Below are 16,144 nucleotides of genomic sequence, written 5' to 3'. Positions count from 1 at the left end.
TACTTTATTTAGTTGTTTTGTTGACAAACAGTTTGTTTCATGCAGGATAACAAAAACGTTTTGCAAGTAATGTTGGGAAGGCATAACGCAAGTGCTCCGGTTTCTTCCTTTTCACACGTAGATTTGGATGTGAAGACTCAGAGCTATTTTTTCACTCACTCAGTGAAGGCACTAACTGTTACTGCCACTGCACGCGGCATTACAGGAAAGCAAGTGCTTGTTGGTACCATTGGTGATCAGGTTTGTCTCTTTATCATATATTGTGCAGTTTGTCTCTTTATCATATATTTGTGCAGAAAAGAAATACAAAGTTTCGTAAGAGTTGTATCTGTGCTATTGAGCTGAAGTGAATACTTTCAAGTGCCTGCATTGGGTTTCTGTATTTCAAGGCTGATCTATCAGGTGTCTTGGACCACATGCAGGTTCTTGCTTTGGATAAACGCTATTTTGATCCTCGAAGAACTGTGAATCCAACGCCTGCCGAGCGAGAGGATGGTGTTATACCTCTGACGGACTCTATACCTATTAATCCACAGGTATGTTTTTGGCCTATCTGGTCTGGTGTGATTTATCTTGACAATGTACTATCTCAACAAATTAAGCTGGTGATTATATTCTTTTGGCACGTTGTTTTTTCCTTTGGTAATGTTTTCCAATAACTATTGGTCGGTTTTGCCTTGATGCAGTCATATCTAACTCATGCATATCAAGTTGAGGGATTGCGGGGGATCATTGCTGTGCCTGCAAGCCTCGAGTCAACAAGCTTGGTATTTGCCTATGGGGTTGATCTTTTTTACACTCATACAGCCCCCTCTCGAACCTATGATTCACTTACTGAGGACTTTGGCTATGCCCTACTGTTGATAACCATTTTAGCTTTGCTGATAGCCATTGTGACTACGTGGATCTTATCAGAAAGGAAGGAACTTAAGGAGAAATGGAAGTGATGAGGTTGATTATCTACTGTCAACTCATTGACTGGAAAGTAATGCTCTATTAAGAGTATTGAAGGGCTGAATAAATCATTGCTCAAAGAAAGCTATCATTATTTCTTGTCCTCAAATCTTGCTGTAAGTCTATTGATCTAGATCTGTGCATCGTCTTTATCCCTGGCAGATATGCAAGCACAGAAGCCTTGCAGTATAATTTACCCCTGGGTGGTGACAATGGACTTGGGGTGTGGCATGAGCTTTTAGGGCCTTCGTTTGGCCTAAAATTTTTGATAGAAAATCTGCAGTGGAGGGATTTTTATGGGATTTTAGTGTCTTATGGGGAAGCACAATACTATTCCTCTTTATCTGAATACAAAAAGGCAGGTTCACTGCAAAAGATGCTTTGCATATGTTCCGTTATAGGGAAAGTTTTAGTTTCTCTTTCTTCATGTTTATTGGTGGTAAAGAACTGCAAGGGCAAGGTGGGAGTTTGGCCTTGCGACAGATGATTGTTCAGCTACAGTTTTGGGGCATCAGACATTGTGGTTGGATACAACGTTCGGCTAGATGAGATCCTGACTTCTGAAGTCAAACTGCCACACTGGTAATTTGGAATCTGAACAAGCTTCCAAATTACTGTTCTGCTTTCAAGCTTATTACTGTCCAGATCCACCTTTGGGGCTAGTCAATATACATGTGTTGATCACATGAAAGCCTGGGTTTATTAGATTCTAGGACTACTGAGACCAAACTGCTGGAGTTTGTTATTCTGGAGTCTAAACAAGATTTTTAGGTTCATGTGGTAGACGAGGACCAGGGCCTCTTCAAGGCTGCATTTTCGAAGTAATTGCTTTTTGTGCTTTTTCCTCTGTATCAATCTTCTAATGAAGTGACTCCTATTTTTGGAAGTCGTGTATTGATACAAATGCAGGTTTTGTAGCCATGACAAGGAATGTGTGGCATGGACCACATCAGGGTTTTACATCTTGCTGTTAACTAGGAGGGCTTACCTTCTTTTGTTTTGATTGCCAATTTTTGCTGCTGAAGGTTTCTGTGTAATGCTTAGATCATGCCTGTCAATGGCTGTTTTTCTATTCCACTTAATGTAAAGTCTTGACGTAGTGTGGATAGAACCTAAAGAGACTGCCATATGTCACACCTCATTGTGCTTTGTTCCACTAGGAGAAGATAAGGGCTAGCAGTAGACAATAATTGGAGTTCAAACGGAATCAATTGTACATTTGTGTTGACGATAGAAGATAAGCTGGAGGAGTAATACATCGGCATGCAAAAATGCTCTCTTGTAGCTTGCTATATGCGAGTGGGGATCATGTTGTCTTTCGTATCAAATGTTTGAGTTGGCAGTTCACACCGATCACAAAGGTTACTTGATGTGACTGTTTTTCTATCAACGGTATGCATCTTGTAAGATCTATACTATAGAGTTAAACATGCCATTCTTAAGTGGTTCATTTTTATTGCTTTGTTGTTAGAAATTGCGTATTTGCCTTGCAAGAAACAATGAAAAAAGATATATTTATGAGGGGAAATATTGTTCAAAGAAAAAAGACTTACACAACAGCAAGGATAAAATTTGTTGATCATGTTCTGAAAGGAAGATTCTTAATGGGTACTTTGATGAAGAGGTCTACATGCATTAGTCATAAGGTACTTTTTAATGATCAACAATAGTTCCTAAGATTGATATATAGTAGAAGTGACCAATATCTTACTAATTTGACACAATCATTTGTAGATTACACTCTTAACAAAATGGATGGAGATGACGTGTCCGTTGTACGTGTTGCTAACAAAGTGAAACAACTGTAATTGCATAGCTAAGATTAAATTTGTTTGTAGATTTCAGCATGAAGAAATTTAGATTTGTGTTCCATTAAGAGAGAGAGAGAGAGAGAGAGCAAGTATGCTCATGAATTAACAAGGGCATGCACCTATGTGGAATGGTGAGACAACAATCCAAAAAAGAAGACAAGGCATTGAATGTTAAAGGATACTCTATGTAGCTTATTAAATCATTATCACATCAAACAATCATAAAGCTAGATGCATGTTATTTAGTTTGTTAGCAATATAGATGTTAAAGACAAAAGAGTGGTGGTGAATTTTATATATATATATATGATGGAGCAAAGACGCTTGTAATGGAGGTAGAAGAAATCAATATCCATTTGGACACCAAGACATCAACTCGCTCTTTCATGGACAAGGAACATCTTAGCTATCCCATGAATGTTACATGGTCCCTTTTGACTAGAATATACAACTTTGGATAGAGGAGCATGTGATGCGAGAAAGCTCACATTGGGTGCATATTAGCTTACCTATATTATTATAATCTATTGATATAAGCATATACCTTACTGAAGTGTTAAAATGCTTGGAGGTGTCACATTGCAATACTATGATGATGGAGAATGTTATGGGTATCTTTGACAATCCACTTGGAAGATAACTTCTTGAAAAGCAATGACAACTTTTTGGTCCAACGAAGAGGACATCCCCATTTATAGACTAGGTGTAAACACGACGACGAAGAGAAATATTATATTTACAATATGAAGATCTTCGGTAGATAAGCTACCATATTGCCCTCCTCAAAAACATGACACATGCTAAAGATAAGACTTGACCATGGTCAAGTTAATATAGCTAGAGTTGGTGAAGCATTGATTGCTTAGCCACAGTTCTAGTAACCATAGGTCAAGTCAATTTAGGATTAAGTGCCACTAAACAATTGGACTTGTTCAATTGCATAAAACAATGTATAAACACTATAAGCTGTCATACGCCCTCCTCAAAAACATGACACATGCTAAAGATAAGACTTGACCATGGTCAAGTTAATATAACTAGAGTCAATTACTTAGCCACAGTTCTAGTAACCATAGGTCAAGTCAATCTTGGATTAAGTGCCACTAAACAATTGGACTTGTTCAATTGCATAAAAGAATGTATAAACACTATGAAAAGCAAGTTCAACTTTAGATCACTTTGACAAAGAGGATAAGTCAACAATGATTCCTTCGATACATAAAAGATTTTCCAAGTACCAATAGAAGAGTTTTCAAGAGGATTAAAAATAGAAGTTCCAAGTAGATTCCAAGTACCAATAGAACTTGTAGTGGTTGTCTAATAGTTTTAGGAGGCTCTTAAATGCGCTCTAATTCATGAAAAGTATAAGATTAACCATGTTTTGAGCTGAATTTGGATTCGAAAAGTGAATTGGTTCCTAGAGAATCTAAAATCCTGATGGAGCACTCCTTTGCTCAAGTCATGCTTAGTTTGTTGACCCTTGGTCAACCAGGACCCGACCCAGGCAGTAAGAAACGAGGCACCCTAGTTAACCAAGTGATAGGCATCACCGAACAACGGAATTTTGGACGGCGAGGATGGTCACCAGGATGCCAAGTAGGAGGTCCAATAGGAGTTAGCGATCTAGAGAGGGGGTTGCCTTGTAAGGGAACCCGTGAGCTATAAGCGAGGACCTTCCATGCTCCATTGATCGTGTGTGACAAGTGAGTGGTCCTATTTCTAGAGTGAGTGCCTTGAGCAGAGGCGTCATGGAGCCCCCGGCTGTTTGTATTGCCCGAAGCCTTCTCTTATTAATTCAAGTGATTTGCATACTTGCCTACTTTCTTGTAATGCTCGTATTGATCATTTGCACGTTCTTTCACGCGTCTTCATATGTTTCGCCCATGCACCAAAAGCCCCCTTAGTTCTGCGACCCAATTTCGCATCTAGGCACCGAGTAGGAACGAAGAAACCACCGAAGTGCAAGAGAGCATTTTCCTGTCAATCACGACTCGCGTCGATCACCAAGCACTTCGTTACCATTCCGGGTGAGCAAAACGAGCGTCAACATTTGGCGATCTTGCTAGGGAAGGAAGTGGGGAGTTGAGTGAATTGAGCAGAGGATAGGACGGAGCACACAGATGAGTCCAAGTGACAGTTTATGCTAACAAGTGACGAGTTACGACAGTTACTTGGTCACGCGCAATATTTCAGAAGATACCTACGAGTGTTGTCTGTTGATTTTAGAGTCTTGCAGACTTATTTGACGACCACTGTCTGGACTCCTAGGCAGCCTTTCGTATCATCTAGGCGTTAAGTTCTGATACGTGCTCGGAGCGAAGATAAAGATACGTCGCCAAGAGAGAAGAGCACCTGTGCCGAGGACGAAGAGGTTGGCATGAACAAGATCGAAGAACTGCAATGAACTGCGAGCCAAAAATTGACAACCGTGAGAATCAGAAGAATGTAGAGAGCTTGAGATAGAAGAAGACCTAACCACGGGCAGAGAGTGTTGGCTTCTGCCTACTACACTCACACCTGGAGTGAACCGGTTCTACAAAGACTAACTAGAGTGCTTGGCCAGCTGGGCTCTTGATGAATACTTCTCTCTTTTGCTATCTTGTTGAGGTTCACATGAGTCACGTTGTCAGAAATGATGCAGAAGATTGATGTTCAATTGCATGCAACCTTTTCTAGAGATTTCGTTATCATCCAGTCCTGCTTGCACTTTGATGTTGTTCATGTCGACAGTAAAACGTAGTTTTTCTTTTTTTTGGAGGAAGACTAATTGCTATTCTTTGCACTGTAAGCAAATCTATTGTCATTCCACTTCGAGCGAGCGACGGGGAGATGTATTTCAGAAATGTATAAATAATAAATCAAAACCAAATTGAGCCAGAAGCATGCAACTGTGACAGGAATAATCCAAACCCAAAGCTGTATTGCATGTACGACAAAAGTTCCAGCACCATTTGCAACTTCATTGGATCCCTTTTTTCGAAGGCACAAATGTTTATTTTTTGGGTCAAATTATGTTCCTACGCTTTAGGAAATAGTACTTCCGCGCTCTAGCCGGATGGCCCTCGAGCGTGTTGTAACCTAATGGACCTACTGTGTTGTGGCTCCTTATGTAGTACTGCTCTAAAGTTCGTGCTTTGTCTACAGTGTCTGTTGTTTCCAAAACTTTGATTTCGAAATTTTCTTTGAAGGGCTTGTAACGCTGCAAGTCCTCTTTCATTTTCGCTGGTGGTTTTTTATTGTGCTGTTTGATCCTCCGCGGCAGGTCCGTTGTGCTCCCTATGTATTTTCTGTTGTTGGGCTTGCACGTGATGCAGTAGACGACGAGGCTCGCGCGATTCCCTTGCGCGGGCGCTTCAGTGGAGGCTCCTCCTTCATCTCGAGGCTCGCGTCTTTCAATGTCGTACCTGCGTAAACATTGACAATTACATTAGTCATCGAGGTTTTCGGTCTTTTTTTTCCCGTTTGAGGTCCATAATAGAATGCATTTATTTACTTGCCCTGGTTTTTCTCTGTTGGCGTGAAAGGATTGTTTCCAATACCGAAGCGCTCCTCGTATAAGTCCCTATCGAAAATATACGTAAGCTTCTCCATTGTCGTCACCGGGTGCATCGCGTCGTGCGTCCCTCCAAATTGTTCCATGAATTGTTCGAGTATAGCCGTTCCTTGATCGCGCGTCGTGTCCCTCAGCAACTCCAAGGATACGTTGTACCCGTAATGCAGCAGCTCGCACGCATACACTGTGATCCCTTTCGTCTTCGTGTCTAGTAGCTTCTGCCCCTCCAAACTTTCCATCATCCTATCGGTCTCATCGAACTCAATGTCAAGCTCGACAAGGATCTCTTTGAGGAGTCCTGTAGGAGAAGTGCAATCCATGATGAGTTTGTTGTTCTTGCAACTCATTAATTCTTTTTCTCAATTGTTGCGGTTTTTTTAAATTTTCGGAAGCATTACGCACCATTTGCGAATCTCAAGCCTCCCGGCTCTCTTTTAGCTGGCAAACGCCTATTGTAGTTGTCAATGAAGTTGTGTAGTTCCGCATACGTGTTGAAGCTGTTGATGTAAGCTCCCGGACGTTCTCCTGCATTGTTTGCTAGCCAGAATTGCTTTGTGGTTAGGAAGAACCTCCTCTTTGCTGGTGGAGGTTTTGTTGCCTTCGTGTTGCTTTTGTATAGCTCAAATAGCTGCTTGCAGGCACGACTTATTACACCGTCTTTTCAAATGAGCCGTCTTTTTAAATCTTCAAGAAAAAAAGATTCTTTCATGCTGGTGGAATTTACCTTGTCTGCGTCCATGTCTTATGCTGCAATGTCCCGAGCTTTCTGATTCTCTGCACCTGTTCTCGACAACAGACAAGATATTAAAACCATTTTCCTTGCACGCATGTTTGACGTAACATATTCATGACTTGTCTCTGCCTTGTTCAATCTCTGGTAGTGAATACCTTTATGCGCGTGGTTGTGTTGTCGGCTGTGAGAACTCTCGTGGAATTCGTCTGAATATGTCTGGATGTGGGCAATGTAGTATGCGCAGCCTCATTCTCTCAGTCACTTTGGACAACATCACGTATGCTAGGCCAGGGGCAAACACTCCTCGGAATATGAGCAGCGCTTTGTTGGATATGGTTGCGCCTTGGGATTTGTGTCCCATGATAGCGTATGCTAGGGTTAGTGGAAATGTGGACTTGTGGAACCATTTTCCATTTATTGCCTTTCGCTGATGCTTCGAGCGTCGTAATGTGAGCACGGCCGCTGTTGTGTCCACGATGACAGTGATATCGTTGATTTCTCCCCTGCTAGTTGCATTGATGCTCTTGATTTTGCACATTGCTCCATTTGCTGAACCTATTGCGAGGTCGATGTTTTCCGTTATCATTGCCTTCGCCCCCATGCAAATTTTTCCTATCTCGTTGAAGCTTTTGTCCTCCAACCATTCTTTGAGAGCTGGTTCGTTCATGGCGTTACTGTGTATTTGAACATGCACAATCATCTCGGGAGTGTTGAATTTCTCCACAAGCTCATCGTTGAAGGTAGCGACATCGACTCTGTGCGTGCAAATGATGGTTGTTTTAGCATCGATGAAGTGGCATGCACCTTCCTTGTCGACAATGCACTGCCCCAAACAATCGGAAATCTCATCAGTTGTGGGCGTCCTGAGTCTTATGGTATGCAAGAATGCCAAGAACGGCATGTCTCGTGCATGTCGCACCGAGAATTGCATGTGGTACATTTTCGCTTGAGCCCAGTGCACGGAGGACGTGATGTGACACGGCTCGCAGAGATCCTTGCGGTGTTTGCAGACTGGCGGTAATTGCGCCAGGTCACCAAAAATTATGAGCATTTTGTGTCTGAATGGCTCATGCAATGTGCCATTAGTCACATTGACGATTTGTCTTACCACGAGATCGAAAGTCATCCTTGTTAGCATGGACATCTCGTCAATGATGATCGCGTTGGCTTCCTTGATTGCGAGGTGTCGCTCATCCGTCTCATGGATGTTCAGTGGGTACTGACTGCTGCGCGCAGGGATCCTGAATTGGTAGTGTACAGTGGTTGCAATCCCGCTCAGCCGCGTCGCAGCCGCCCCTGTTGATGCACAGAGTATTGCCGTTTTGTTTTGCGCTACCAGATGCGAAACATAGTACCGTATCAAGAAGCTTTTGCCGCTACCTGGTGTTCCATAGACAACGTGCAGCCCCGAGCTTGTTGAAGCTAGGCTTTCGAAGACACTTTGTTGTTCTACTGTCAATGCGGCATTGGCGACGGTGCGAAACTCGGCCATTTTTTCCAACATCCTCGCACGTGTTGGCCCTTCGACGGTTTGCTGGTCGATGTTAGGCGCTTCCATCGGGCAGTCTCGGATGATCGCAACCTTTTGCAATATCATATTGATCAACTGGTCCGTGTGGTCAGTCGCTAGCAAGTTCCTTTGCATGTATTCGGTCACATACATCTCGAGGTCCTCATTGCTCAATATGAGGCCGCGCATTTGGCATTCGACAAAGTAGGATCCAGCTGTGTTGGCAGGTGATATGAGCTCTGTTTCATTCCTGAAGCTGAGTTTTTGCAAGAGCATGTTGTAGAAGTACCCCTCTGCTTGATGTCCAGGGTGGTAGTCAGTGAATCCGACTACTCACTCACATTTTGCGATCCTGTTGCCTAAGAGATCAAGACCGACCGTTCCACATTGCGTTTCCTTGGGCTTTCGGATCACATATTGCCTATGGTAATCGTAGAACGTGCTATCCTCGATGACGCTCGGTCTCCCGCAGTATATGTCGACCGGGTGCAGGGTGACGTTGTTGTTTCGCGAGACGATGCGTTGTCTTAGAGATGGTGGGGAGGAGTCGACATAGTGAACGGTCTCGCTCCTTGTGATTGTTGGTATCTGCATGCAGTTTAGCGCGGCCTCTGTTGGAGAGGTTGGTTTTGATAGGAGGCTCACGGCGATGAGTTTCAGCTTTACTTCGTCGAGATGTTGCAACCCCAAACACGAGGCGTCTTCTGAACGGATGTTCAGTTTGCCCATTGGTTCAGATTTCATCGCGTACTTGAGGAGGTAGTGAGAGATTGAAGAGTTTGTCACCCGCTGTATGTTCATGTGTGCACCCCACAACAGTAACACGGAAGGGTGGTAAGGGACGACGTTTCGGTGCTCATGTCCCAGCCGGTAATACAACCAACGTTGCGTCAGAGGGTCGAGGATGGGTTCATATTCTTGCTGTGTTGCGAAAGGGAAGCCGTGCTTGCAACTGTGGTGTGACGGTCCGACGTAGCACGCTTTCCTGCATACGTGCAACTGCTTCCTGAGAACTAGTTCTCGCAGCCTTGTGTTTCGAGGATCCAGGGCCTCGTCCCTGGGGACGTAAGCCACAATCTCATTTGCAATTCGCTGACGGTCATCATGGTGGACCCACAATATGACATGGGCGTGTAGGGAGCCCCTGTTTTGTATCTCATAACGAACGACATGGTGTTGTATTCGGCCAAGCAGACCGTCGGATAAAAGCAAATGCTTGCGCATGAACATGTGGAAGCGTGCGTGGAAAAGTGCCACGCATTCAACAGGACAGTCCTTCCAAGTGAATTGCGCATTATAATGTGTTGCGATGCTCTCGATCACATTAATTTCTTGCCACCGTGTCTCGGTGAGACCTCGTCTACAGTGAATGTCAGAAAGAAATCTGGGAGGCCCCAAGCATCGGCCATCGTTATGAGGTCCTTCAGTTGCTGTCGATGCCACGATGGGGACCCCAGCATTGTTGATGGCATGCTGTAGCGAAGCACGTGTCTCATTGCATCTTCATCGGTCGTGGCAGGGTTGGCTTTCCTATATTGGTCGATGTCTCGTTGCAAGCATGTAGAGTTGCTTGAATTGGCAATCATCACTACCTGTTTTAATTGGAATATACGGCTTGTAGAGCGTGTAGATAGAGAATAAGGTGCATATTCTCATTTTCACATAGTTGCTGAACTGTATGTAGCCATCATAGTAGCCCCGTCCGAAAGGGAACAGGAAGGGGAACACTGCTGACTCCATGGTTATGTCAACGCACGCACTGCCAGCTGCTGCTACTCTATCGACGTGGAATGACGCGACCCTCTCTGAAAGCATTTCTGTACCCCGTAGCTGTATGGAGGCAAACTCATGTTTGTCCCTTGCATCAAAGGCGCGACGGTTCGCGGGGTCCACCATGTTTTGCAAAAGCAGGAGCTCAGGCTGAGATTCCGCTATTGACAGTAACTCGAAGGGAGCTGTCTCATCGTGTAGTTCCAAGATACCTGCAATGGTTTGAGGACTCAAGATGCACATACCCATCTTGATGTCCACACGCTCTGCTAAAGAATTGTACTTGCGCAATATTGGATTGTTCTCGATGTTGTATGCGAGCACAGCTGACAGCTCGTTCGTCACAATTTCTTGAGCCGAGCTTAGTGGGACGTTTTGCCAAGATTTCAGAGGATTGTCTAGAAGTGACCTTCGATCGAGTGTGCCACGAGCAATCGCATTTGCAGTCGTGGTAACTGAAATGGATACATCTATGATGCTTAGCAGTTGCGTGTGGAGGTGGTTTGTTTTAAGCAACTGCCGAGAGTACTGTGGCATCAACCGCACAATGTATCTGCTCCGCTCGGCATCTCGTGTGCAGCTTTGGCTTTTCCAGTAAGTCACTTGCATGCCCATATTCTCCTAGGCATCCAAAAGTATCATGTTTCCGAGTGCGGCGCTGTGGCTCGAGATGCCGATGCCTTGCGAAGAAACGATCCTTTGGTTTGCAGATAGTAGCGTGGTTATGCCACAGACACCGTAGATTTGAAGGCTAGAGAAAATAGCCGCGCAATTACTAACCCATTGCTTGTATCTATCTGCGATGGTCAACCACGATGATGTAGCTGGCCTCAAGGACATCTTTCTAGATGTTATATCAAGTTGAATAGCTCGACCTCTGGCTGCTGTGAGCGTTAACGAATGGTCATGTTCGAAGGAGTTTCCGATGGTCATTTCTACATCGTGACATGAATCGATGTCTTATGTTCAAGTTTAAACACCTACAGGGATTAATAATAAAAACCATCCGAAACTTTGCTACAATTTCACTCACGTGGTTTTGTCTAAACGCAACAGGAAAAACAAAATGGACTGAGCCTCTATCTTTAGAAGGTGAAAGAATTGATAAAATAACTTGAATCAAGCAAATACATTTTGTTGTCCATACCTTTAGGAGAAGACACTCGTTTGGAGGCTGCAAACATCTCGAAAACAGAAGTGTTGCAGACATGATTAGTATGTTGGTCGAACCAAGCAAATGTAATGTTCCCTTGCGAAAACAGAATGTGCGAAGAAGTGTGCGTGCTGAAGATGAGGTGTTAAAAAAAAAAAACCATACGTAATGTATGGTGGAGAGCCGGCACATGTCTCTCCAAAAATTATATATCATAGGGGAACGTGCCATCCCCCCATTTTGAATAGTCACCTCTAGTGTTGGAGGTGTAGCGCATTAATGCAGACCAGAGCAACAGACGGTGCAGAAACATTTCAGAATTGAAATGACCGTACATTCTACTTACGTGGAGTATCCTTTGTGACGTCCACAGCTCGACGAGAAGTCGCCTATTTCTTTGCTGGAATGTTGGAATCTGAAAAACAATCATGATTAGTCAATATGCATTCCTCATGTTCTGCATGTTTGGATATGTTGGTTAGCATATGTGCAATTTCCTAAAGATGAAAAATTCAAGCAGAAAAGCTATACACAATCCAACGATCAAAGATGTTCAAACCATCAAGGTAATCATCTTCACACATCTTCGAGCAGTTGTAGTTACAATTTTTGCCTTTGCAAGATTCCAAAAAATTACGACTATGGAAATATAAAAGTGCGTTCTCAAATCCAAGAGAAGGTTTGCGATAGGTGGAGGCTCCTCTCGTGCCCACCCATTGCCTCCCAAAATTGAAGATGTTGTCCAGGATGTTGCACTCCTTAACAAACATTTATGATATCGACAAGATGAGTGTAACCACAAGCTCAAGACCTTGGCATCTACGGATCTTTTAAACTCAGAATACCATTTAAGAGTGAATGTTTGAATACCCTCTAATCGACTACAATACCTTGCTACCTAAATAGGTTTCAGTGCATAAATGTAAGACGATTAAACTATACATCTAAGCTATCCAGCTTGAAATGCAGTGCATAAATGTAAAACGATCAAACTGTACATCTATGCTCACTAGATGCCCACTTTCATCTGTCCAGCTTGAAATGCTTTCGAAACTTTGCCGTGAACCCATCATCTCATTCTTCAATAGCTTAGAGCTTTCAGAAGCGTCTACCTTGTCACCGGTGCTGGAGAATTCCCTCAGTCTCCTCGACATCATCGAGAAAGATGGCAGCAATGTTTTGGGCCTGGATGTTGGTTTAATGTCATCCAGAGGTGCCGAATTCGGAAGGTGGACAAACCTATCCGCATTCTACTCATGCTCGTCTTCCTCTTCACCCTTTCACTCGATATCTTCCTCCCTTTGTTGCATGCATTTATTTCCACGCACTTTTCATGCACATTGGTGTGGGTGAGCTTTTCCTGAGCTCGCTCTCATATAATGGCTATTTTTTGTCATCGTCCCCTCCAAAGAACTTGCTTGCCTCACATGCTTTCTCTTCTCTACGTTTCCGAGGGATGGCTCACCTTCCCCATCTCTGATCAAACGTATTCAGAAGTTGTGACTTTGATCCTGACTGGCCCCTCATCAAATCTAACGCAAGCTGTAACAAAGCAGTCAAGCAGGCGGATGCTGATATGGTCAAGATTGACATAGATAATATCTTCGGTCTCTTGTGCAATGCAAACTCATCCTCTCGCATTTGGGTCGATTTCCACTCCAGTCTACTCTTCGAATGGCCAGCCTAATTCACAATCTAGCCACTTTGCCTTGCCTTTGCAGAAGGCCTTCTTCTCCACCACCGCAGCTGATCAATCATGAAGGGAAGGTGCTGAAGACTCTGCTAGCTTCTCGTCCTACCCCCTGGCACTTCCTTCGCCGATGTAGAAGGTGATGCCTGATTTGCAATCGTCAACTGGACCATGATTGTAAATTTCTAGCTAGATCGAAGTTTCAAGAGCTATTCGATCGTAATTGAGGCGTGCAAGGATTTACGTAGATAACGAATGTCAATTTTACGATGCTGTAACAAAGCAGTCAAGCAGGAGGATGCTGATATGGTCAAGATTGACATAGATAATATCTTCGGTCTATTGTGCAATGCAAACTCATCCTCTCGCATCCGGGTCGATTTCCACTCCAGTCTACTCTTCGAATGGCCAGCCTAATTCACAATCTAGCCACTTTGCCTTGCCTTTGCAGAAGCCTTCTTCTCCACCACCGCAGCTGATCAATCATGAAGGGAAGGTGCTGAAGACTCTGCTAGCTTCTCGTCCTACCTCCTGGCACTTCCTTCGCCGATGTAGAAGGTGATGCCTGATTTGCAATCGTCAGCTAGACCATGATTGTAATTTTCTAGCTAGATCGAAGTTTCAAGAGCTATTCGATCGTAATTGAGGCGTGCAAGGATTTACGTAGATAACGAATGTCAAGTTTACGATAAGCGTTTTGGAGGAGCAAATTATCTAACATAGGAAATTATCCGTGTTCTGAATGCGACAATGGGGGATCACAAGTCTCTTCACGGAAGGCTGCAAAATTATTATCTTGAAGTAGCTGGGAAGGTGCAGATCCTGACGAAGTTATCTATGTTATCATGCATCCTACAACGAGAACACACATGCAACGAATTCTAGACATGAAACCCAGAAAACAAGTGGATTCGCATTGAAGCTTGAGGAGTTCAAAAAGGGCACTGCGAATGAGATGGAAGGGCTTCAAGTTTGGGCTAGAGGCAGTAAAAATTGTTAGCTGAAGTTTGTTGGTTGTGCACTCAGAGAAGAATCATTCACATAGAGTTAAAGAAATAGTGGGAGATCAGGGAAGTTGCAATAGTGAAGCACTAAAAATCTGTTTACGATTGGCTACTTTGAATCCAAGCACAAACAACGATTGATGATCTAATAAATGAGTTGAAGGCAAGTAAGGAAGTAGAAGCAAACCTGATGGTGATGATGAACAAACAGCAACACACTTGAAATTACAATGTTTTTTTATGTATTTACTTTGCCAGATGAGGGAGGTATATTTAAAGGTTTTGCCTTGGCTTTTTACGCAGCTTTTCAAAAGCTTTCAAAGCTTTTGGGCTTTCAGAATTTAAAAAATCTAAGGGTGTATATTGTGCCATGTGGAAGCACATGATTTCAGAATTTGAAAAACGTCCTAGTGCTGGCCAAGTAAAAAAGGCTTCGACCAAGATGCAACCTTCATGCATTGGCTAGAAGAATCTGAGCAGTCATCTACAAAAATTTTGGTTCCTGAAGAAGCCCACGAACAAGTCCCAGGACTAAGCCATGCGCATCAGTCTTGCTAGGGCGGTCATGTATGTGGAACAGAACCAAGGCGTGCTTTAGACCGAGAGCAATAAAGAAGCCCTGCCCATGAGACAAAGGGAGGACAAAGGTGGAGCAAGGATGGGACCATGGCCAAGGCCGAGGGTCAGATTGAAAAGTAAGACATGGCACATAACATAGAGCAATAGCGGGCCACCAAGCACCAAGTCCTTCTATGTTGTCATAGTATCGAGTATCAAGTCCCACGCCATCACATATGTGAGGCCAAGCAAAGCTGACACCCCAAGGATTAGATCCAGAGGAACATCGCATACCTTTGAGAGGTTGATGTGGTCAAATGATGGACGCATTCTTGCCACGAAAGTCGCCTATTCCAAGATGACTTCACGAACATGTACACACTCATGTTTGCCGACATGGCAGGCCAATTGTTGACATTTCCATGATGAAGAATACCCGATGGGGAACCGATTTTGCTAGGAGATTGGAGTTGGTCCTTACGGCTCCTATATGCCTACTTTTAATGAGGGAGGATTAACTTTTGTAAGTCACAATTGATCTCACTAACTAAGATCTCCTTGACAGGGGAGCTCAGTGGGCTCTTGAGGGACTGTTGAATGTGCATATCTGGTTTCGAGGATGCTCTTTAATGAGGGAGGATTAACTTTTGTAAGTCACAATTGATCTCACTAACTAAGATCTCCTTGACAAGGGAGCTTAGTGGGTTCTTGAGGGATTGTTGAATGTGCGTCCAAATGCTTTCTCAAAGATTCAACGACTCATTTTTTTGTACTTTCATATCGTGACACGAGTCATTAAATAATTCAATGTGAGGCTTCCAAACACTGCAGACACCACATGATTTTCGTGAATGAATATGTTTTACCAACCACAATCACACCATTGATGCGAAGTCACTCACTATAGGTTAGTGACCTTACAGGACCACCACATTTATAATTTCTCTCATCCACTATCAAAATAGAACCTTTGGCCAAATATAATAACAAATCCTTGTCGTAGAACTCCAAAAACCTCCTGTTGAGAGGGTATTGGTGGATAAGAGTAGTAACATCTTGGGGGCCTTCTTGGGGAAACTGTTCTTCTGCTAACAACTTCTTTTGTACAGGTGCCTTGATGTTGAGTATCCCTCATTACTGGTTTATAGCGGAAAAAACCTTCTTCTATGCTACAGATATAGAATCTTTTGACCTGCTTTTCTTTGTCAGTTTGGGTGGATTGGATTCAGGAGAAGATCCTAAAGGGTGAGTGTCATCTGTGTATTGCTTAAACTTTAGCTTAATTGGTTTGCTCAACGGGGGACATGACAGAATAGCAATTGAACTAGAAACAATTGAATAAAAGTAAAAAGATTTACTAAAACAATGCAAAATAGACATTGTGAAGCATAAAAACAACTTTTTAGAG

General features: G+C 43.4%; 1 protein-coding gene across 1 annotated transcript in view; it reads left to right on the top strand.

The window, feature by feature from the left end:
- Window positions 1–1,840, top strand: part of LOC147889819 (uncharacterized) — a 60,659-nt gene extending 58,819 nt beyond the window's left edge. Inside the window, exons 10-12 of the mRNA XM_087391374.1 lie at window positions 46–240; window positions 423–536; window positions 687–1,840. Coding sequence (XP_087247500.1) covers window positions 46–240; window positions 423–536; window positions 687–947 — 570 coding nt within the window. The 3' untranslated portion in view covers window positions 948–1,840. The remainder of the gene's footprint in view (window positions 1–45; window positions 241–422; window positions 537–686) is intronic.
- Window positions 1,841–16,144: the final 14,304 nt, after the last annotated feature.

The sequence above is a fragment of the Dipteris shenzhenensis genome, chromosome 20 (assembly GCF_047967505.1).
Source record: "Dipteris shenzhenensis isolate YYH24624 ecotype China chromosome 20, Dip_SZ_1.0, whole genome shotgun sequence".
Taxonomy (NCBI): Eukaryota; Viridiplantae; Streptophyta; class Polypodiopsida; order Gleicheniales; family Dipteridaceae; genus Dipteris; species Dipteris shenzhenensis.
This window is presented reverse-complemented; position numbering and strand designations above follow the sequence as displayed.